Here is a 23046-nt window from a genome sequence, read left to right as displayed (position 1 = left end):
CCATATACTTTATGATCTCTAAAGTGGAAGAAAAGGACGTGATTTTAAAACCTTACATCACATACACATAGCTATATCTGTCTGTCTGTGTGTGTGTGTGTGTGTGTGTGTCCATGTCTGTCAGTGTGCACATGTGTGGGAGACCCACCCCTACATCCAGTCTCCTCCCACTGGCTACTTGGAAGGTTCCAGAGTTGGTCAATTGCCATAGGCTTTCATTGGTGGGGGTGGGGCATAGCCTGTGAAGTCACTTTAGAATCATCTAGAACTCAATGTTTGTGATGTTTCTGGTTCCTTGGTTAGGGGAGCTTGAGGCTGTGGTGACCAACTGGTGGCATCAGCTTCCTTCCAGTTTACTGGGTATATCAGGTATGCACATGGTGATCTCCAAGCTGAGAAAAAGGTCCATCAAAGAATGTAACGGTGCATATGTGTAGGGAATCCTTTTGGCAGAGCAGTTACAAGTAAGGGCATAGGCTAGGGATGGCTGCTGGGGAAAGCCTGATGAAACGCCAACTTAGCCTCTGTCTTCTTCTCTGCAAGGGAATGGTGAACCCATTAGATGTGGCCCCAAAGACAGCCAAGGGCAGGAAGGTGTGGTGTGTGCAGTGTGCCCAGAGGGTGGTGGCGTTTTATAATCAGAACTTATTGGTTGGCAGTGGATTGTGCTGCTCCCTTCCTGAGTAAACTCGGCCTCTGGAGGAATACTTAAATTCTGGCTCTATTCCATGTTCAGTGCAGAGAACATCAGAGCCACCTCATGGTGAAAGAGGCATTTATCACCACAGAAACAGCTATCAGTAACCTAAGAACACAGGTCTTGGTAGAGCTGGGTCCTCCCAGGGTTGAAGGCTGCCTCTCTGTTCCTGATTGCCATCACATCCTGGTCCCTGCTGTTGTCACACAAGACACTGAGTAGCTTCTGTAGTTCCTTCTTCTGTGTGCCTCAAGGGAAGGGCTACCCATTTCTGTGCAGAAGCTTGTCCAACCATAATGGCTCCTCATGCTTCTCAGATTCTAGAATTACAGGCCAGTTGGATCAGCTTCTTTTTGAAGAATGCTACCCGTTTCCAAAGTCCTGATGCTATCCACAAGGTACAGCTTTGGCCCAGAAGAACACCTGATTGAGTCTCTCAGACTTAGGGTCCCCAGTGTGCTCACAGAGTAGTGCCCATCATGTGAACCATTTCTCCCTGTTTGGTCTTTTTCTTTTACTCTAATCATTTCAAGCCTCCCTTACCTTTGACCAGCCTCCTAATCAGCTAACGTTCCTGCTTTACTCCCGAACAAACAAACAAAAGCCCCAGAACTTTTGTTTCTTCCAGTTCAGTCTTCCCCTCCTATGTCCCATCCAGGTAGACAGAACCATCTCTCCTATGTCATCTCCAGACCTCCTACCCCCATGTTGCTTCCTGGCAGAACCACAATTCCTGTGTCTCCTCCAGTATGGACCCACCTCTCCTATGTCTCATCCAGTGCTGGCCCATCCCCCTCCTGTGTCTCCTCCTGTGCAGACCAGGCACTCCTGTGTTCCCAGGGTGAACCCAGGTTCCTGTCCCCCTTCATCAGCTTCTTCCCTGTGCTCTTTCCCTTGCAAGTACGTTTTCAGTTCTGCTCCTTCTCATATCTGTCTTTAGCAACAGGATTCATTCTGCTAGACCCTCAAACACTCTCTAACACACTCTGTTTACCCTCATCCTTAAAATCAGAAAACTCTTTCTGGCTATACGATCTTCTAGGAGAAATTCAAGGCAGCTGTCTGCACTTTGCTTTTCAAAAGTATGCTCTTTCTTTACAGTTTGGGAGAATATGGAGGTGTTCATGCCAACATGGAAATCAGCTGTGCCTTGAGTGTGTTTAGCTTTTTTTTTTTTTTTTTCTTCATGGCATAATTCTCAAAGAAGGAAACAGCATGCTCACTTACATTCTGACGCATGCTCTTACAAGACAAGTAAGAAATTGTTGGTGACATTGGCAGCCGCAGGCAGTTGTTGGTCACAGCCATCTCATGGCCTGTTGAAATCCCCACAGCAGCCACGGTACAGTGACTAACGGGTGCAGCTTGCATTGGTCTTGTCGTCTTAGCCTGTGAGGAGCATTTGCTTTAGGTTCTTTTCCTCTTCTCAGTCTCTACTGACCCACAGCTTCCAGGCTGCAGGGTGTAAGCAGGGTTTAGTCCCAGGTCCTCCTCTGTCTGCCTTGCTGTGGTGACCTCCCTAGTCCCACTGAAGATCTGCAGGCAGACTCAGCTCCAGACTCTCAGCTATCTTCTGGATGTTTCCATGGCGGGACTCAGTCGACATCCTTACACGTGGTCAGGTGTGAACAGAGAATTAATGTTTTCCTGGGATCTTGTCTCCCCAGTACCAGGTCTTCCTCTTGTCCTCATGATGTCTCTCATGATAGTGTCACTAGACAGCTGGTGGCCCACCCAGTGTCTCCAGACCTTGGATTCCTCTTCATTATCACTGCCAGGTCCTTAGTGGCCATGTGATCTGCCAGTAAGGCCTACCTATTACTGGATTTCTGGCAAGCAGCTCCAACCTCTTCATCGTGTTGACTGCCCCTTGTCTAAGACTCCAACACCTACTAGACCATTCCACTTTTGCTTCTCCCAGGACACACTGCTCCCTGTGCCTTCTTGTGTATGCTGGGTTATTTTATTTTGTCAACTTGGCACAACTGAGGTCAATCTGGGAAGAGGGAATGAATCTTAATAGAGAAAATATCTCCATCAGATTGGCCTGTAGGCAGATGGGGCATTTTCTTCATCAGTGATTGTTGTGGGAGGGCCCATCCCATTGTGGGTGAAGGCACCCCCACACAGGTGGTCCTGAATTACATTAAGACAGCAAGCTGAGCAAGCAATCCAGTAAGCAGCGTTCCTCTACAATCTGTGCTTCAGTTTCTGCTTCTGCCCCTGCCCTGACTTCCACAGTGATGGATAATGGTCAGGACATGTAAGTCATAAGCTCCATCTTCTCCAAGTTGCTTTGGTCATAGTGTTCATCACAGCAGCAGGCAGCAAACTAGAACACTATGACAAGCCATCAGGGACCTTTGCTGCCCTTGGAATGAAGCCCCTGCCTCACCAAGACCCTGGGAAGAGCTGACTCTGCAGCCCCAGTGCTCCACCTCCTTCTTACTCCAAGCTCCCTGCAGTTGCTTGGCCCCACCTGGTTCAGGCTCTTTTGCCCCTTCCCTGTGCTCGTCCCAGCTGTTGCCTTGGCTAGTTCCTTTACACATAGGGTTTCCCTTTCAGTTATGACTTCAGAGTTGCTTTCTATCTGCCCACACTACAGGTGCCAGGAGCTATCCAGAGCCTGTTAAAGTGCCCAGAATTTGGAATGTGTGTCCTGTGAATCCAGACCCAGCTGGTGCCATCCATGGGTGTGTCAGCCTCAGGGAACTTTTCAGTATGTCTGAAAAGTGTCAAGAGCGGTCATAGAGGCTGGTGCCTTTGATTATTAGCTGCACATCCGTGGGAGGCTCTAGAAGCAGTTGAAGGAGCAGGCCGGGAAGTCAGGCACTGTCCTGTTAGCTAGAGTAGCTGCTCAGTGCAGGGCCTCATGGCGCTGTGGCCAGCCTGAGGGAACTCTGTGGGAGGGAGCAGCTGTGGGGTTGGCCTAGACAGCCTTACAGTGAAGTTACCACAGTCAGTGTACTACCGGCTGCTTGTTCAGGAAGACGATGGACTCTGGGTGCTATCCCTGTCTTAGTCACAGGTCACTGGGTACTGTTTACCCACTGGGTGACTGCTGGAGGGTATTTTTCCTCTTTAGCCCATGGTGTTCTCTCAACTGTAGAGAAACCAAAGCCAGTTGCAGAACAGTACAGTTCATATCTAATTACTCCAGCCTGGGTTTCACTGAGCCTTCTTTTGCCCTCAAGCACAGCCACTGAGAATCCGCAGGTAGTGGATGAGGTTAAGCAAAGTCCAACCTGCTCTGCCTGAGCCAGGAGCAGATGTGTGGTAGAGATGTCTCAGCCAGCCAGTGCCACCCCTGACCCAGTGGGCAGGCAGAGCCTTCCCTGGACCATGCACTTTCCCCCTTTAAGTCCCGTGGTTCTCATTGTTGAGATGATGGTGTCAGGGCCTGGGGAAGTAACCTGACAGCCGCACTTCTGAGCTGTGAACACGGCTGATCAGAAAGTCAAAGCCTGTAATGTCTAGGCTTCCTGTGCTTTCTGCCAAGCAGCAGTGATAGGCAGATCCACGACAGAGTCTTCTGGTAACAGATGCCCTACGTAGTTAATCCACAAGAGAAGGGGCTTATTTTGACACACAGTTTGAAAGTTTCAGTTAGACCTCTCCCAGTGGGTATAGCGCATCATGGTAGGAGCCCATGATAGTAACACTGGTTACCTACCTCTTGATGGACACCAAAACAAGAGAGGGAGGGGCATGCCTGTGAGTGACCTAAGCTCTGCCTTTTAAAGGTTCCAGCACCTTTCACAGCACCCTAGGCTTGTCACAGCTGGGCCACTGAGAGGAATCTAGTGGCTGTTGTCAGTGCCTACTGTATATGGAGTTGTTGGAAACTGAGGGGAGCAAACCTTATTACCTGGTTGGGGCTGATGTTATGTAATCATAGCACAGTAACGCTACCTCTCGCAGTACGAGGCTGCCTGACTGGATGAAGCACGATTTCAGTTTTCCTGAGAGAGGAGGATACCTTACAATGAGAAAGAAAGGTATCAGGACCCGACTCAGAACTTAGCCTCTGCCACCTAACAGGGTCACTCAGGTGTGAATGGCTGCTTCCTTGTTACGATGATATTAAGGTAACAGAGGCCACACACAGCCCCAGACAATACAGAGTGCAGGGTCTCTGGCATAAAAGCCCTTGTCAGAGGAGCACTGGAGAGTAGCTCTTTCTAACCTCATTTTCCTCCCCTGGTTTTTGTTTGGCCATCGTCTTGGCTATTATATCCCTGCCTAGTATCTATCTCTGACTCTTTCCTATGTTTGGAGATAGCTCTGCTTGCTATGAGAGTTGGAAGGTGGACTGTGGGCACACTGGACCTGAGCATGGGCTGCAGAGTGTGGACTTGGTCCTGGCAATCAGCACTATACCTGTTTCTAGCGCCATGTGGGAAAGACATAGTGACACTATGGATGGACACTATGGAATGACACGATGGAGAAGACACAGACTGTGGGACCTGTGCTTTGGGAACTGGATCTGAGCTGGGGCTGTGGGCATGTTCAGGCACACCGGGCCTAGTGTGCGGGGGGGGGGGGGGGGGGGGGGGGGGGCCGGGGATCTGAGCACAAGCCCTGGTGGATGCTGCATTATCACTCACCCAGTGAGCCTCTCCCCGGCCCTGAGATTTCTTTTATTTCCTTCGTTCCAATCTGTCCTGATCACAGTTGTTCTCCTTGCAGAGGTCTCCTGCCCGGAGGAGTGTGGCCCTTTCTGGAGAAATCTTCCCAGCATCCTCTAACAAAGATGCGTCAGCTCAAAGGGAAGCCAAAGAAAGAGACATCCAAGGACAAGAAGGAGCGGAAGCAGGCCATGCAGGAGGCCCGGCAGCAGATCACCACGGTGGTGCTGCCCACCTTGGCTGTGGTGGTGCTCCTCATCGTAGTGTTTGTGTACGTGGCCACGCGCCCCACCGTCACCGAGTGAGCACCTCCATTCCAGCTTTCCCTGCAGAGATGTCCACAGTGCCAAGCTCTGAGCAGGAGTGCCCTGTCTCCTCTGGTCTTTGACTTGATCAATATTTCTCTACTTTTGGGAGGGAGGGAATAGGGAACATTTTATCAGCGAATGTGCCATTTACCTGATGGTCCACTTCATGTGCCTTTCAGACTTCAAAGCTGTGTGTGTGTGTGTGTGTGTGTGTGTGTGTGTGTCCCTTTCTCTCCTGAAATCGATGCATAGCTGAACCTGGGGAGAGCATCTCTGGGTGACGCTGTTGGGATCAGAGCCGCCCTCCTGTCCAGCAGCATGCTTCCCTGCTCCTGTTCACAACTTTCTAAGGGGACAGCCTTTTTTCTCTGTGCTTGATGGGATTTGAAATATGTTGATTCAAAGTGAAATATTTATTTTTTGAATAAAGGAGATAATACTCTTAACCTGGGTATTTATCTTTTTTGTGTATCCCTTGTCCCAGCCTTGCCTCATTGTCTACCCTGGCTGCTCCAGCCTCCTTTTTCGCTTGTAGGAATGATGTGTTTTCACTGATTAAGTCTAGAGAGGGACCGGGTGAGTGTTAATTGGTCTCATTGGAGTATGGCCAAGCAGGCTTCCTTGCTGGTTAGCCTTTTCTGCTGGATGCCACATTTGCAAATGGAAACACCTTACTTAGTCCACTGGTAAAAGGTCAGGCTTTTGTTCTTCGTTGATAGATGCAGGCTTTTGTCATTCCAGGTGGGTTTTAAATGCAAATTGGCCAAGCCTCATCTTATCCCAGCAGCGGGCTTCCCAGTTCCTGGTGCCTGATGGAGCTGCCTCCTTGGAAATCAGGTTCCTGGTAACTGTCTGTGGGTGCCCTGCTGATTACCGAGAGGTTTGTAAGGAGAGAAGGGTTTTCCAAATACAGTGATGGTCACATGATGGCACAGGTGTTAGTAGATATTTGGAGAGTCTTGGAGAGACCCTTTCCTGGAGAAAAAAATGAAAGACTCCAGCTGATGTCTAGAGATGTTGACTTGGGTGTGTTAGGAGCCGCAGTTAGCGGTTGACAACATTCCCCTTTACAAGATGGCGCGGGCATCCTGTGCTCCCACAAGTAAACAACTAACTGCACAGGTGCAAAAGGCAAAAGCTCACCAAAGTCACTGCCCATCCCGGGGCGTAATATGGGGTGATGAGTGAACAGCCAATCAGAAGTGAACACGCCACTCTAGGGTACATATAGCAGTGCCTCTTCCGGGTTCGGGGTCTTTCCGCTTCTACTGATACAAGAATAAAGCCTTGCTGTGGTAACTACCCCAACACTGCCTCTCGTGTCTCTTTCGTGGGCGAAGGGGACTCAGAAGGGGCCCGGAATATGGGTGAGCAGGTTGGCTCAACCTCTCCCACCCGAGTGTCTGAGGCCCTGTATAGAGATTTACTAAAGACCCCGAGTGGGGCACTCAGGGTTCTCTTTTGAGCCTGTGTCCAATAGGTTCAGCCTTTTTCTGGGAACTGTAGTTTCTAGAGGTGACATGTTTTTACCTGGATCTCTATCCTCAGTAACTTAGGCATTGCCTCTCAAGGACTCACACAAACCCCACAGTGTACTGCAGAAGGTGGGAAAGATTTACTACAAAAGGGGCTTTTTCTAGAGGGGAGGTGGTCAGTGGCCAAAGACCACCATACTACACTTCATGCTTAGGTAGGCTTTCCTGAGGCATGTTTTTTCTGTCCAGGTGCTTGATAGTCTTCTGTGGATTAACTCTCAAGAGGGAACAATGATACATCTTTATTCTTCACCAGAAAGAGCTTCCTGCTCAACGATAACCATGAACTTCCTTGTAGTGCAGATTGTCACGTCTCCACTCTGCCCCAGTTACCCGACTCAGATCCTGAGGTTTCAGTTCCTAATTTTACACGCTGTGCATTTTGAGGAAGGGGCCCATGCTATTGAGCTTCAATACCTAGCTCTACTACCTAGCAAAGGAGGTGAACCTAGAGGACCAGCTCCAGAGGCCACAATCTCCATAACAGTGTGTTGTGTTTCAGTGGATGTTCTCACCTATGCACTGCCCAAGTGTATTGGAACAAGCCTCGCCTGGTGAGATCTGTGCAGCGTCTTAGATGCTGTAAGTGGATGAGTCCAGCATCCACCACAGGGTACCCACCACAGGGTACCCACCACAGGTACCTAACAGGCAGACTCACAAGCCCTCATCCAGGTGAAGAGGGGCCGTGCTCAGGAGACATGGAGAGAGATGTCTGTCCTGTGGGCTCCTTATGTAAACATTTGAGGGTTCTTTGATCTTCCAGATTTTGAGTTATCTAAAAGTATGAGTTTGGGGCAGCAAAGATATTTGTGGATCCCACTACTTTGGCTTTCTAGCTAAACAGGCTCAGGCTCCCAAACCTGATCTGTGGGGAGCCACCTCTGTTCATTTTTCCATTGGGACGGTAAGAGGATAAATTGAAATACAAAACCAACATAGCATCCTATCCAGCACATCTCAGGAGCTCAATAAATGCCCATTTCTGCTGTCAGTGTGTGCAGACCCTCACAGCACACACTGGAGTCCTGTTCCCCAGGCATCTCTTAGCAGCTTAGATTCCAGGATAGACATGTGATGGGCTTTTAAGTCCTGCCTGACTCCTTTTTTTTTTTTTTTTTTTGAGATAGTAGAAAATTTGCTATTCTTCATACATTAAGCTGCTTCTGTTTTATTTATTTATTCATTTATTTATTTGAGTTTAATAAATTATGTAGTCCAGCCCAGTCATTATCCCCATCCTGGTCCACCCTCCGAATACTTCGAATCCCACTCCCGCTTTCCCTGTCTCCAAGAGGACATTCCCATTCCCTATCCCACCCCACCAGACCTCCCTACTCCCTAGGGCCTCAAGTCTCTGGAGGGTTAGGTGTTCTGTGGAAGGACACACGGATTTGAACCGGCTCCCCAGAGTCAGTGGCTAGGCATACTCAGGGAAGGTGGACTGGAAGTGGACTTTTAAAATTAATATAATCTTGTGGGCAACCCCCTGACCTGCAGGAAAAGTTGAATCTGCTAGGTGGAAGCTTAGCAATTCTCAGGGTAAATTGTGCTCACTCATGTGGCTGCACTTGGTAATTCTAAATCATCCCCAGTGACTCGGTGGTTTCGTGAGGAAGTCAAATTATTTATTAGGAGTGTCAGAGTCCTGCTGATGTGTGTGCAGTGGGATTCGGAGCTCTTGGTGCTTGGTCCTTATTACCGAGCATATTCCAGAAGAGAAATCAGGTTGGAAGTAGGAATAGGAACCATAAATGGTATCATTTGATTTTTTTTTTTTTTTTGTCTTTAAAATGCTTCTCTGTGTGTTTGTCTACCTATTCTTTGGCTAAGCAAAATCACCGTGACCTATCAGTACAGTTGCTGGTGTGTGAAACTAAGTGTGAAGAATTCAGACCCAGTCTTTTCTCAGTGTGACACTGGCAACGTGCCTGTGTGGTTATGCCTGGCTATAGATTCTCATATCATCTCAGACACCTCCCAGAGTTTCTCTCAGGAGTGAAACATCACACAGAGCTCAGAGACTCAGGAGCCCCGAAGATAGAAGCTTCCAGGGAATCTGCATGGCCTGGCCACCTGCTCCGTGCTGTGTGACTGCGGTGGTTACTTACGAGCCTGTACTGAGAGAGCAAGGGTCAGTTTGAGGAGTTTGAGGCTGCCTCCTCTAATTCCTCCCTGGCTAGTTCAGAGAGTGGGCGGCATGTTCCCCTCTCTGCTTCCCGAGGCAGCGAGGCTCACCTGTGAATTGGATATGCTGACACTTGTCTTGGGTTATTGGCAAGATTAAAGAAATGGCTCTCTCTGATCCCCCAGAGGATCTTGTATCATCATTTACTTGCTAGAGGAGAGAAAAAGAAAGTTCCTTGGTTATGTCCGCCGTCATGTATGTCTGTATCCTCTGCAGCTATTTCTTGATGCTGTCTCTTGTGGCAAGTCTGCTGATGTTACCAGGAAAGTGGTTTCTGTCTGCAGGGGCCATGCCAATTCTGTCTTCTCTATGGTATTTGCCACATACCATTGTATAAGCATCAGATATGAGATACAGTATCTTCAGATTAAGGAAATATATGAGAGCTGCCTTCTAAATCCTTCCGGAATGTCTGCAGTAAGAGTGGAGATGTGCAAGGTTTGCAGGTAACTGTCCCTGTCCTCATGTTTCCGATATTAGGAAGACCAAGTGTGCCCGTCTGGCTTGCCCCACCTACTCGGCTGGGCCCTGCTTTCTTCTGATGAGTCTTTTGTGCAGTAACTTGCCCTCTACAGAAAACTTCTTTGACATTAGTATGTATCAGGTGCTGGCTTGAGTTATTTCTCTGCCTGCCAGTTCTTTGGGAAAGCACAGTCTTTTCAAAAAGCTTTTAATCACTTCAGCTGCTAAATCATAATCACTGTGGATCCCAGAGAGTTCCTGAATGCTTGGTAAAAATGGTAAGACTCTAGCTAAGCCTCTCTACTTCCCTTGGCATTTTCCTTCCCACTGTTTCCTCAAAGTTGTCTGTCTTTGAACTCTCCCAGCAAGAACATTGTTTTCAACTTTTGAATATTCCTTTTCCAATATGGGTCACCTGGCTATTTCAGAAGGCCTGTTAAGTTTCTGGGATCAGATGTGGCCCTCAGGTTGCCAGCTGGTTCAGAATGGAATAAATTAAGAAAGCCTGCCATGAAATTCCTTTGCAAACTCCTCCATTTTGACACAAATCTACTTCCAGCTTTGTCACTGGCTGCTTGAATGCCCAGCCGGCCTGTTTCAGTCTCTGCACTTAGAATCAGCAGACCTTAAACTGCCTGCTTCAAACAATCCTCCCAGATTGGAGTTCCAAAGACATAGTGACATCTACAAAGATAAACATAATGCAGAAGTGTACAACAAACAGAGATAGAGAAGACGACGAGAGATGAGGCAGGCATACAGGAACAAAAAGCATGGCAACAGTTGCAACAGCAATGAAATAAGAAAAGGTAGATGTGTCACGAGGGGTGGGAGGTGGCAGACACGAGGCAGGCAGCAAAAGCATGGCGTGATTGAAGATATGTGGGCTGATAACCTGGCCTCAAATGTCTGTGAGGTGAGTGACGACAGAAGCAACTGAAGATCAGAATGAGAAAACTAGCAAGTTTGATCTGGTAGATAAATAGACATGACAAAGTAATATTTCCTCAACAGGAAGTGTACAATCTTAAGAACACACTCAGAAACATTCACGCAAATTGGCTTAGTTTCCAAGTTGGCTGAAAAATAGAAATCTAAGGCTGCAAAAGTTTCGGCAAGCGCTGAGCAAGACAGACACGGGAAACCACAGAGTTACCTTCGTCAGTTTATTGGGAACCAGAAATAAAATGTGGATGTGGAAAGCAGATTGGCATGGTCAAGAGCTCCGTGGCTCTTTCCTGGCTGAGCTCTCTGGTCTCAGGTGCTCACAGTGTGGTAGCCTTGTGTTGGCTACTATTCTTGGCTTTGGCTACCTACCAGTGAGAAGGCTGTACAGTTCCCGTTTTTCTATGATGTGCATTCTGGTGAGTGACAGCTAACACATGACAGTAACACAGAAGCCTTTGTGAACAGGGAGAGGGGCAATTGGAGACACTTTTCTTAGAAACATTTTATTAAGAAACTGTAAGATTATGAAGTTCAAACATCCAAGGGGGAAATAGCACAAATGCAGCAAAAGAATTTTCACTGGGATTTAGAATCACCTGTTCCGTGGCCATGTTTCTGAGATGACGGCTTTAGAATAGCTGGCACAAGTTGGAAGTGGGGGAGAAAGCGAGAGGGGACATAAAATCTCATGCACAGTCCAGGAGACGATGAGTAGCCTAAACATCAAAATATTTGCAGATTTTACCTCTGATAATGGGTTAGTATCCCAAATATGTCGGGAACACAAACTCAAAAGTGAAACAGATGAGACAATTAGAAAGAAGACAAAGGATCCGAGCAGAACCCTCCATCCTCTAACCCCGCATCCCCAACCCCTCACCCCCCCCCCCAAAAAAAAAAAAAAACCCGACTGAAAGGTCACCGAGTGTGTTGAAAGTGCTAGACGGCGCCACTCGGGGAATGTGGTTGTAGCCTGAGATAGGCCATGCACCTGTTAGAGCAGGATATTGTTCAAAGGATTAAGAATGATTGTTGGACAGCATATGGGGACTATGCAGCCGTTTTGCTGAGACTGTAAATAAGCCCAAGCAGTCTTTCTGTCTCCCCTCCACAGTGGTGTGGCTATCGGCCACACTTAGCTCTTCACATGAGTGCTGAGCTTCTGACTTTCATCCTCATGCTGTACAGCAAACACTGTCAGCCACCGAGCCATCTCTCCAGTGTCGGAATACAGATCTTTGTAAATGGCTTAAAACCTTCGTCTGCTTGATTATGGTCAAAATGACTGGATGCGAAGGCTGGGAAGTGAGATGAATGCACAGTGCAAATGAAAACCACAGTGAGATTACAAGGAGCCAGAAGACCCCCAAATCTTATTTACAGGAGTATGGGTGAGCAGTCAGTTACAGGAACGTGAGCAACTTATCAGTGGCTGCAGCCCGGAGGAAACGTCTCTCTGAAAGGCCTCACTAATCCCTTGCTGTTCCTAAGGGAACATCAGTGGGTCTGATCCTGAGTGGGTCTCAGCAGGTAATCACGGCTGCTGAGCAAGCAAGAGAGCGGTGGCACACCATACCCAGGGGACAGCTTTCTCCAGCAGTACTGTTTAGGGAACATGCCTTTCTTGTTTGTACGGAGCTCTGAAGGAAAAAAAAAAAAAAAACAAAAAAACAAAAAAACCAGCCCATGGAGCAAAGCCAGCTTGCCACCTGTTTGAACAGATGGGGGCTGAGAATAGTTGTTTTTTTTTTTTTTAAGTAAATGTTTATTTCCAGATAGCTATAAATTCACGTGGAACTGTGGGAAATGATGTACAGGGGCAGTGTGAACCCTTTACCTAGTTCCCCACAAGGTTAACTTCCTCACACCTATCCCGAGTGAACGGTAGCCTGCCACCGTGCCACTGAGATGATTTGCCCTGACAGGGCTTCCCACTCCCCTCCGAGTTTGCTGTTCACTTGTCCACATTATCTCTTCCCCTAGCCACGTTCTTTCTCACTCTTCTTTTTAAATTTGATTATTTGAGTATTTTCTTTTCAAAATATTTTTGAAGACGGTTTTTATTATGTTTTGCCTGCATGTATATAGGTGTATGCCACATGCTTACCTGGTGCAGTAGAGAGAGGACAGTTAGAGTTGTGAGCCACCATGGGTGTGCTGGGGACTGAACCTGGGTCCTCTGTAAGAGCAGCCTGTGCTGTAGCCTCCTGAGCCGCCTGCCTAGCCTTGTTTGAGGATTTTTCAGCTTTTGCTTTTTGATGGCAGTGTCGGTTAATTTGCGTTTCCCCCAAAAGGCTAATGCTCACCCTCTGTGCACCCCCTCTTCCCTCCCCCGCTGCTCGGATGCTCGTTTGTCTCCCCTGGATTCTTCTGGGTGCAGTGGGGTGAACGGGGCCTTCAGGCCTTTGAATTGTATTCTACGATTGTTGGCTGTTTTGCTGATGGGTTTGGAGAGGTCTTCATGCATTCTAGACACTAGTTCTCATCAGCCATGTGATTTGCAAATGCTTCCCAGTAGATTTTCTTTCATCCTCCTAACAGTGCCTTTAGCTGAGCAAATGTTTGTGGTTTGGGTGGCTCCCATTTGCCAATTTGCCTTTTATGCATTTTGATTTTTCTATGTCATTTCAAAACCCTGCCTAGCTGCAAATCCCACAGGTTTTATCCCAGGGTTTTTTTTTTTTTCTTTTCTGAAAAAAGATTTATGGCTTCCCACTTACATCCATGATCTGTATTCATGTGTGTGTGTGTGTGTGTGTGTGTGTGTGTGTGTGTGTGTGTGTGATATGCATGTATACTTATATGTTCATGTCTGGAGGTCAAAAGTCAATGTTGAATATTTTTCTCTACATCTTTTTATATAACTTGGGTAAACAGAGTCTCACACAGAACTTGAAGATTGCTGATTGTCTAGACTGCCTGGATGGTGGCCCTAGGCTTCTGCTCATTTGCATGCAGATATCAGGCACATGCCACAATGCTTGGATTTACATGGGTACTGGAGATCTGAACTTAGGTCTCCCTACTCTCATGGCAAACTCCTTACTACTTGAGCTCTTCCCCCAGATTTCCCCCCACCCCCCCCTTTTTTTTTGGTTGTTGCTTTTTGATAGGGTCTCAGAGAATTACTATTCAGGATGACTTTGATCAAACTTCTCAGAATCTTGGCCTGAGCCTTTCAAGTGCTAGGATTATAGGCTTGTGCCATCACACCTGACACAATCTATTTCGCAAAATTATTAATTGTATTATTCATTCATTTCGAAAAGTTAATTTGACCCTACAGTACACATTTTCCCTCTTCGTGTCCAGTCCCTCTGGCATTTGTTGAAAGGCTGTTCTTCCTCCTTCGTATTCAAAATGCTTGGGCAAACATGTGTGGGAATATTCCTAGAGTCCTTATAAGTACCTGTGATGGTCCCTCTCAACTGTTAGCTTGGGATCCAGAATCACCCAGGAGAAGGGCCTCTGGGCAGGCCTGTAGGGGATTAGGTTGATGGAGGCAGGAAGACCTGCCCCCTGTGGGTGAGATCCTTCCTTGGGCTGAGATTCTAGATAATAGAAAAAAAAGAAGGAAAGCTTTACGTGGGCATCCATTACTGTGCTTCCTGACTGAAGACGCAGTGTGAGCGTCTGCCTGAGCACCTGATGCTGTGCCTTCCCCACCATGGTGGACATGGACTAAGCCAACCTTTTCTCCAGTAAGTTGCTTCTATCAGGCATTTTATAACAGCGCCAGGAAAAACAGCTAATGAGAGGCCCCTAATCCTAACTGTTCTGCTTCGCAGGTAGTCAGAGTGACTTGCCTTGTGGCCTCTATCATGAGGTCAAGCACTGTTCATGGGACTGCTGCTCTTCACTTTCAGCACAGAATTCTGTGATATGCGTACAATATCACTTGTCTTTATTGTAAGTAGACGTGTGCTTGATAATTTTGTTCAGTTACAGGATAAGGTAAGTGTGAGCACATGTAGGAGAGGTGTAGCTAAGTGTTCATGGTTGTGAAGACCCCCCCAAACTCAGGAGACCCTTCCTCAAGTCTCTGGAAATCACGACCACCCAAAAATCACAAGAAACCATACCTGGATGCAATTAGCAGAGGTTTATTAGGGAGAAAGTTGGCTAGCCAAGGTCAAAACTGCTCATCCACGAAGGAACAGAATTTTGACAAAAGGCCAGCAAGCTGAGGGTTTTTTTTTTTTTATATAGCATGGGGTGGGGAAAGTAAGGAATTTTCTCGTGGTTACACATGATTGGTTGCATTTTCGCGTGGTTACACATGATTGGTTGTTTTACAAATTTTGAACATCAGCAAGCTGTAACACTGGGAAAACCTCAAGGAGAGGTAACCAAGAACAGTGGAACATTTCAGAGGAACCCACCCTAAATGATTTAGAGCCACGTGAAAATCACTTTGCATACTCATTCTTCTCAAAAATGTAGTTTTACCATGTCACTGTGCCCTACCCTGTCATTACCAACTATTTCAGGTTAACTATTTCTCACTTGCCATAGCCCCACACTGAGGCTTGAGGAATGTTAATCCAGCAAGTGTCCTCTGATTCAGGGATAATGCCCTCCACCCAGAATGTGTCCCAGGGCAGTGAAAGCCTGAAATCTTACATCCAGTTCCACTTTCTGGAACTTGCATTCTTTTGCTCAGGTTTAGGGCAAAGAAAAAGTCTGCATATATCTCATAAAATGGTCTTTATAATTTTTCACTCTACAGTTGGAATGTTAGGCGTGTCGCCTGCATCTTCAACTCAGGCTATTTTAAATGTACAGCTAGTCAGGATATAGCACTACTGTGTCTCACAAGTCAAGGGGCAGCTGTGTATAACCTTGAAACTAAATACACTCACTTCTCTTTTGTGTTTTCAATTTTTAAAAAATCCTATAAATTTCTTTACCTTTCTATCTAATCTTTAGAATGATCTCGCTCCTGTCAATCAAAAACTCATGCTGGGATTTTGAGAGAAGTTGTGTTAAGATATATTATCAATTTGGGGAAACCGAGCCCTTTGCTGAACCCTTTGCTATGCTGCCTTCCAGTCCATAGTGTGGCTTCTGCTGCTCTTCCTGTTAAAAAAAAATGTTCTTCATTTCTGTGATCTCAGCTTCCAACAGCTCTACTGAATCCAACTTCTACACATATTTGCTAAGATTATAGTAGGCCTTTCACTGGTGTAATCACAAGAAGAATATTTAATGTCATCATACACATTCATTATTGTTACACACAGAAGCAATCAGGTTTTGTGTGGTCATCTTGAACCCTGAAGGCTTACCCCGATGACTTATTAGTACTAAGAATTTAAAAAATAGATTCCTTGTGACTTCCTATTAGGGAATTGTATCTTCTCAGATAGGAAAGGTTTCATTTTATTTTTTCTTTTTTGTCTGTCACTCTCCCCTCTTACATGACTTTTTAATAAAGAACCCATTGGGTTTGATTAGGGTTGCTTCCCTGTGCAGGAGCATGGGGTTACTTACTGTAATGAGCAACTGATCAGTGGCTACACTCCTCCCCTGCAGCAGCTGTTAACTGACACTAGTATCTCACCTAGGAATGGGACCTTGCACGCCTCTCCCCTACCAGGCTGTAATATTGATGGGCCCAATTTGGTGCAGGTTTCACTTGTATAGATAGATAGCCACTGCGAGTTAATGAATACACCAGCCACAGAACACCAAGAAGCCAGTGTTTTGCAGAACTCCTTTTCCTTTTAGCATCTCCTGTGATGTCCCCAAGCCTTCAGAGGGTGGGTAGTATGCCCCACTTAAGGATGAGCACTCAACAGTCACTGGCTCTCGGCACTTTGCCCAGTTCTGAGTGTTTGCATTAACTGCTGCCCAGAAAGAGGCTTCTCTGACTTGTAGTAGCAGCACTGATCAATGGCTATAAAGTAACGATTCTCAACCTGTGGGCTGTGACCTTTTAGGTGTTGAACAACCCTTTCTTTCACTGGGGTCGCCAAAGGCCATCTGCATATTAGATTTATATTACATAAATCATAGCAGTAGCAAAATTACAGTTATGAAATACCAAAGAAAATAATTTTACGGTTGGGGGTCACGGTCACGATGACATGAGGAACTATGTTAAGGGGTTGCAGCATTAGAAGGGTAGAGAATCACTGGTACAAACATATATATTTTAGAAGGCAGTTTGACAATGTGCCCATTTAGCAAAACAACAACAGTTCTCAAGGGTCAAGAGCCTTGACCATTCTCAAGCCACGAGCTTTAGGCTAGGTTTATGGCACCAGGTGTGAATTGAGCAGGGTCTAAATCCACTTATAACGTTGTTGATTATATTGTAAACAGTTGTGCCTCTGTTGGACCAGTGGGCATGTCTTGGTCCACTGCTGAGTAAGGACACCGATGACTTTTCTCTTCTTGTGGTCTATACAGCACCTGCTAGCATGGTGGAAGCTGGCCCACAGGGATGGAATTTTTAGGTCAATTCTAGCTTGATTGATTCTGGTATTGCAACCTAAGTGTGTGATATCTTCAGGCCTTACCACCTAGTTTGGGTGGTCACATGAATAATGGCAATAGCCTATATTGTTTTGAGACCCTCTGGGGCCTCCCCAAGGAGCAGATCCTAGGGATGACCCCGAACCTGACAATGGGGTTTTTACCTAATAACCTCCTCCTCTTCTTCCTCCTCCTCCTCCTCCTTTTTTTTTATTAAGTCTTGTGATAGATGAGTCACTTTTATTGAGTTATTTTTCAGAGACAGCTCTCTGACTTTTCTGTATATTTTCCACTTTACTTTCTAGACCTCTTTGTTCCTACGAGTTTGACAGCTTTCTTTTCTTTTCTTTTCTTCTTTCTTTCTTTCTTTCTTTCTTTCTTTCTTTCTTTCTTTCTTTCCTTTATGCTCCTAGATTCTGGAGAGATTTGAGCCTTTTCCTCTTTGCTAATACATGCATTTAGTTACTAAATTTCTATGTTAGCACTGCTTAAGCCTGCTTTTGAAGAAGTCTTTACCCCTGAGCCAATATGTATGTCCTGACTCAGGGTGGATAGCCTATCAAAGCCTCAGCTAGCTGTGATCTCTGACTGGATTAGTATTCTCTCTCTCTCTCTCTCTCTCTCTCTCTCTCTCTCTTTCTGGAGGGAGGGGGACTTTTGCAGAGGCTTTTTGGTTTGATACTTTGACAGCTTTTCTAGCTCTAGTTCACAGATATGGGAGGGCATTGGGTTACTGGAGCTGCCCCAACAGTGTATCACAGACTGGTGGCTCAGACGGCTGGAATACACTGTCCCATGGGTCTGGAGGCTGGAAAGTCTGAAATCAAGGTGTTGACTGGGTTCCCACTGCATGCTGTGAAGAAGAATCTGGGGCCTGTGGTTTGCTGTCAATCTTTGACATTCCTTGGCTGATAGAAAGAAGCACAACCTTGATCTCTGCCTTCACTGTCATGTAGCAGTCCTCCAGTGTGCATCTGTGTCTCTGGAACTGTGAACAGCGAACTATTGTTTACAAGTTATCTGAGCTAAGGCATGTTGTTACAGTGGCATAAATAGACTAAGACAGCAGGCCATCACACTTGAAAAAAACACAAGTTGACTGGATAAGTGAGAAGCTTAATTTTTTTTTTTTTTAAAGAATCATCTATTGTCTGTGTGTACATGCCACAGCTTGCCTGTGGAGGTCAGATGACACCTTCTTGGAGTCTGTTCTCTCCATCCACCTTTCTGTGGTTCTAGGAATTAAATTCTGGTTGTCAGACTTGTGCAGAAAATACTCTAACTGTTAAGCCATCTTGCCAGCCCCGTTAATTATCTTTTCTCCTCTTGCTAAGAAACAAACAAACACCACACTGAAAACTGAAAGAAGAAAGCTGATATGAGGTAGAGGGCTGAAGGGGAAATTTAAAGCAATCTGCTCATGAATTGATAAACCCATGCATGGAGTCAACTGGTCCTTAAGACACGCCCTTCTGCTGTCCTTCCACTAAGGTCTAAGAATGCTGTAGCCTAGAGACCTTGATTTCAGTCAACAAGGTTTGTCTAGGAGGCTACCCTGAGGAGACTCAAGTGGTCCAGGGCTTAGGAAATAGTGAATTCTAATCATTTCTCTTTGGTTTGGGGATGTATGCACAGGATGTAGACGAGACCTCATGGGTTTGGGGTGGTTTGGCCATAGGCTCCATTGCTAAACAATTTCTTCCCATCTTCTAAGGGTAACTAATACTCACAACCTTTTTCTTTTCTCTATTTGCCTGGGGTCTCAGTCCTTTTTTTTTTTTTTTTTAAAGTATTTTTTAAAGTGCTGTATTTGCCTGTTTACCTGCATGATGTAAGAGGGCATTATGAGCCATCGTGTGGGTGCTGGGAACTGAGCTCAGGACCTTTGGAAGAACAGTAAGTGTTCTTAACCACTAAGCCATCTCTCCAGCCCTGGAGTCTTAGTCCTTTTTATTTTTGTGGTACAGTGCAATGTTGCTTTAATTGATTAATCTATTAATCCACTCTAATCTCCCAACTCATTCCTTGCTACGCACCCCAATGCTCTGGATTCTTGAATGAAAGACACACACACACACACACACACACACACACACACACACACAGCCTTCTATTTTAATATGCCTTAAACAACTCAATGGTTGGACCACTCCCAAACTTTCATTGCCAACATCGCCCCTATAATACTCTTGAATTATTACTTATTAAAATCTATATTCCATCTGTGCAGCCTTGGACCCAGGCCTACAGCCTTCCTGGGCCCTGATTCCTGACTCTTACATTGGGAGTTTCTCTGTCTCTCTGTCCTACACTTCTCAAGCCTGGGCCTTACTCCCACCCCATCCCCCCATCCCCACATGGGGATTTTCCTCACAAGGGGCTTTTGTGGGCACGTTAAAGGCATGAAACTCTTCTGATGTTTTGAATATATCTTTATTTCCCATCTGCCTGCTTACAGGAAGAGCTATTGTAATGAGAGCCAAGGGTCAGAAATCCAGGTGTTTGCCTCTATCCTGCTTACTACAGTATAATTTTATTTTTTTAAAAATGGTTTTCAAGTGTATGCATGTGAACGTTTGTTTACCTGTGGGTGCATGCAGAGGCCATAGGGTGATGTCAGGTATCCTGCTCTGTCGTTCTTCATATTCCTTCCTTGAGACAGGTTCCTTGAGACAGGTTCTCTCATTGAATCTGGAGCTAGGTTGGCAGCCAGCAAGCCCCAGTGATTTTCTTGTCTCTGTCCCACATAGCATGAGGCTTACAGGTATGTATGGCCATGTCCTGTCTCTTCATATGGTTGCCTGGATCTGAACTCAGGTCCTCATGATTGAGCAAGTCCTCTTTCTCGCCAAGGCACCATGCTGACTCCTAACTTACTAGTTTTGCTGATATCAAATGCTTAAGTTTAAATGGTGCTGATATGTGGTGTGTGTGTGTGTGTGTGTGTGTGTGTGTGTGTGTGTGTGTGTTGGGCATACATGTACACTATAGCATGTCTCTGTGTCTCTGTGTGTATTCCATCTTTAAAGAACAGGGAAGGTATCAGATTATCATCCTTGTATATGTGTTATGTGAATTTCATTGTTTGTTTTCTTGCTATTACTTCTGTAGAAACTGGACACTTGCAAAGCAATTGAATTTTGCATTCCTTTATTGTATTACAAACACTGGTGATTACAAAGGAGATGGAGGCAACACTATGCCCTGCATTTGCTGTGTCTCAGTGGCAGCATGACTCTCTGGCACAGTGACTTTTACTGTGCACACTGCTCATTCAAGTCCTTGGTGTTAAGGCAGAATACTACAAAAGTGAATGGAAAAGCAGCAAAGAGGTATCTATTTGCTTCTGAAACAAATCTTAGGGTGTCTACATAGTCCTTTCACTTTAGAAGTCCTTGGGTTGTATGCCTAGCACAGAGTGGCTGCACTCAGTTTCCTCACTTTTGGACTTGAGCGCTTCCCTTTCTTGCTGCCTGTTACACAGGAAATGGGGCCTTAGCATACATGATTAAAGTCAGAAATAATTCAGTTATAATCCCAAACCATTCCTTAGACAGGAAAGAAACCCTTTGGGGCTATTCATGTTTATGCTATCCTAACAAAACAATTAGTATGTGAAATGCAGAAACAGAAGCAGCTTTTATGGAACAAAATCCTATTTTTCTAGCTGTGATTTACTCGTGGAGACTAAACCAGATTTCTCGGTTTTATGAGTCCGCTTTGCAAGTGTTTCTTGGAAACCTTTCTTTTCCTCATGGAGAGGACGCAATGAGAAAAGGTGCGAAGCTCATATGTGTCTACTCTGCTTGAGTTTGGTGTATTTGTTAAGCGTGAACTCCGTGTGTCTCTGCAGCTCATCGATGTGTGTGTTGAGCAGCTTCTCAAGTTCCTTGGCCCGCCTCTCTTCTTCCATCAGGAAGTGGTGCGCAGCTAGGGAAGCCCGGAAGGATATATCTGGTGGAGACTGAAGAGAGGAGAGGTAAGTGAGGCTAGACCAATACAGAGCCTTTACAGCTGTAGGCATGACTTCTCTGACAATCAACTCTGCAACTTAATGAAATACTGAGTTTTGGGCAGAGCCTTCCTCTTGTAACATAGTCCCTGCTAATGAAACCCTCAAGGATTTAAGACATCTCACCACCAGCCCATGGATGAGCTCCAGAAAGGAAAACTGCAGTGACTAGCTACAAATCCAGGGTGGATGTAAATACCAGAGATCCCAAGCAGAGCACGTTTTACTGACTCACAAACCCGTAACCCAGAACACGGGCAAGTCCCAAATCTGAAGTGAAGATGAGGCAGATTGCATAAAGATGGCTCATGCAGAAACAGAAATCAGGGTAGGTTTAATGAGGAGGCTGAACACCTAGGGGAGTCAGGCAGGGAGAAGGCTGGCTGAGAATGTCCTGATGGAGGTGGCTGCCTGCGTGTGTGTGTGTGTGTGTGTGTGTGTGTGTGTGTGTGTGTGTATGACTGGTGCTTCAGTCCTCGCTCACAAGTCAGGCTTAGAGGAAGAAGTCTGAGTGATGCCCAGTGTACCTGGCTGAGAGGTGTGGGAAGCATCTCACAGCTTGTGATGTTGTCTAGTGCATATTTAAACAAGAGGAAAAATGTTATGGAATAAAAAAAACCTGTTAATTTTATTTTAAAAATAGAAAATTATTTTAAAAATTATATTTTAATTTTTCCAGTTCTTTTATCTGTTCTTTCTCTTCACCAATTTTTGAGACAGTGTTTCATGTAGCCCAGGATTGCCATGTAGTTGAGGATGACTTTGAATTCCTGATCATCCTATTTTTAACCATAAGAGTGCTAGCTGGTTTCCAGTATGTAGCAACGCACCAGGCTGCCTTTATTATTCTTTACTTTTGTTTATTAGGAAGAACGAAGCTTTATGGAAGTGAACCTGGTTAGAAGGTTAGTTCATCAATACATAAAAGACACAGCAGGTGATGGCAGAGTCCGGAAGCCTTATCCAAGTGTTGAATGCCAACTGTACCTCTGCACTGGGTGCAGCCTCCCCACCTGAATCTGAGGAAAAAGCCTGGAACATGCAGTGTTTGCAAACATACTGAGTTCACTGTGTTTTCCCTGCAAACACAGGAAAAACACACTCTGTCCAGGGCAAAGAGGATCAGAAGCAGCTGTCCATCATGTAGGTTAGACACTGTTGACACCACATTCCCACCCTGGGCTAATTATGTTTCACAGCGAATTCCAAAGGACCTTGTCCATCTGGATACTCAAAAGACCATTTCTGTGGAGTAACATCGGGTTAGTCAAGCCCATGAATCCAAGGCTTTAAAATATATATATATATATATATATATATATATATATATATATATATATTCCCCAGGGTGAAATAAAGCACCTCACAAAACCCAGGGGCTTGGCATGTTTTTAGGTTGTGTGGGGCAGGCAGGGCCATCCATGTAAAGTATAAGTTAATATACACTGAAGTTCTGTGTTCTTGGGTAGAACAACCTGATGTTATTACTGGTCAGCACAGAAGGCTGAACAAATGGGAGTCCATAGAGGGTTCAGGATAGGTTAGAAATCCTGCCACTGAGGTGATGTGAGTGGTAAATCCTGTTCTAGAAAAATCTCCAGAAAAATCATAAGCCTCAGGGGGAAGGTCGCGTTGCCGAAGTTTAAGACCAGAGTGAGGCTGTGCTGCCTGCAGCAGAGCCTACATGCTCTTCGGGTTACTCCCTCCCCTGCTGCTGAGCCCAGGATGACACAGAGCATCTAGCAGGCAGACGATGGATTTTACACGTCCCATCTTATGTCCTTG

At 45.8% G+C, this 23046-nt stretch overlaps 2 protein-coding genes across 11 annotated transcripts in view; one reads left to right on the top strand and one right to left on the bottom strand.

Moving 5' to 3' along the window:
- Positions 1–6082, top strand: part of Smco4 (single-pass membrane protein with coiled-coil domains 4) — a 51770-nt gene extending 45688 nt beyond the window's left edge. For all 6 annotated transcript variants that reach the window (XM_076926008.1, XM_076926009.1, XM_076926010.1 and 3 more), the window contains one exon: positions 5390–6082. In XM_076926008.1, the coding sequence (XP_076782123.1) occupies positions 5390–5633 (244 nt within the window). In that variant the 3' untranslated portion in view covers positions 5634–6082. The remainder of the gene's footprint in view (positions 1–5389) is intronic.
- Positions 6083–20382: 14300 nt separating this feature from the next.
- Deup1 (deuterosome assembly protein 1) overlaps positions 20383–23046 on the bottom strand; it is a 71117-nt gene continuing 68453 nt past the window's right edge. For all 5 annotated transcript variants that reach the window (XM_076926002.1, XM_076926005.1, XM_076926001.1 and 2 more), the window contains one exon: positions 20383–21213. In XM_076926002.1, the coding sequence (XP_076782117.1) occupies positions 21037–21213 (177 nt within the window). In that variant the 3' untranslated portion in view covers positions 20383–21036. The remainder of the gene's footprint in view (positions 21214–23046) is intronic.

The sequence above is a fragment of the Arvicanthis niloticus genome, chromosome 27 (assembly GCF_011762505.2).
Source record: "Arvicanthis niloticus isolate mArvNil1 chromosome 27, mArvNil1.pat.X, whole genome shotgun sequence".
NCBI classification, from domain to species: domain Eukaryota; kingdom Metazoa; phylum Chordata; class Mammalia; order Rodentia; family Muridae; genus Arvicanthis; species Arvicanthis niloticus.
This window is presented reverse-complemented; position numbering and strand designations above follow the sequence as displayed.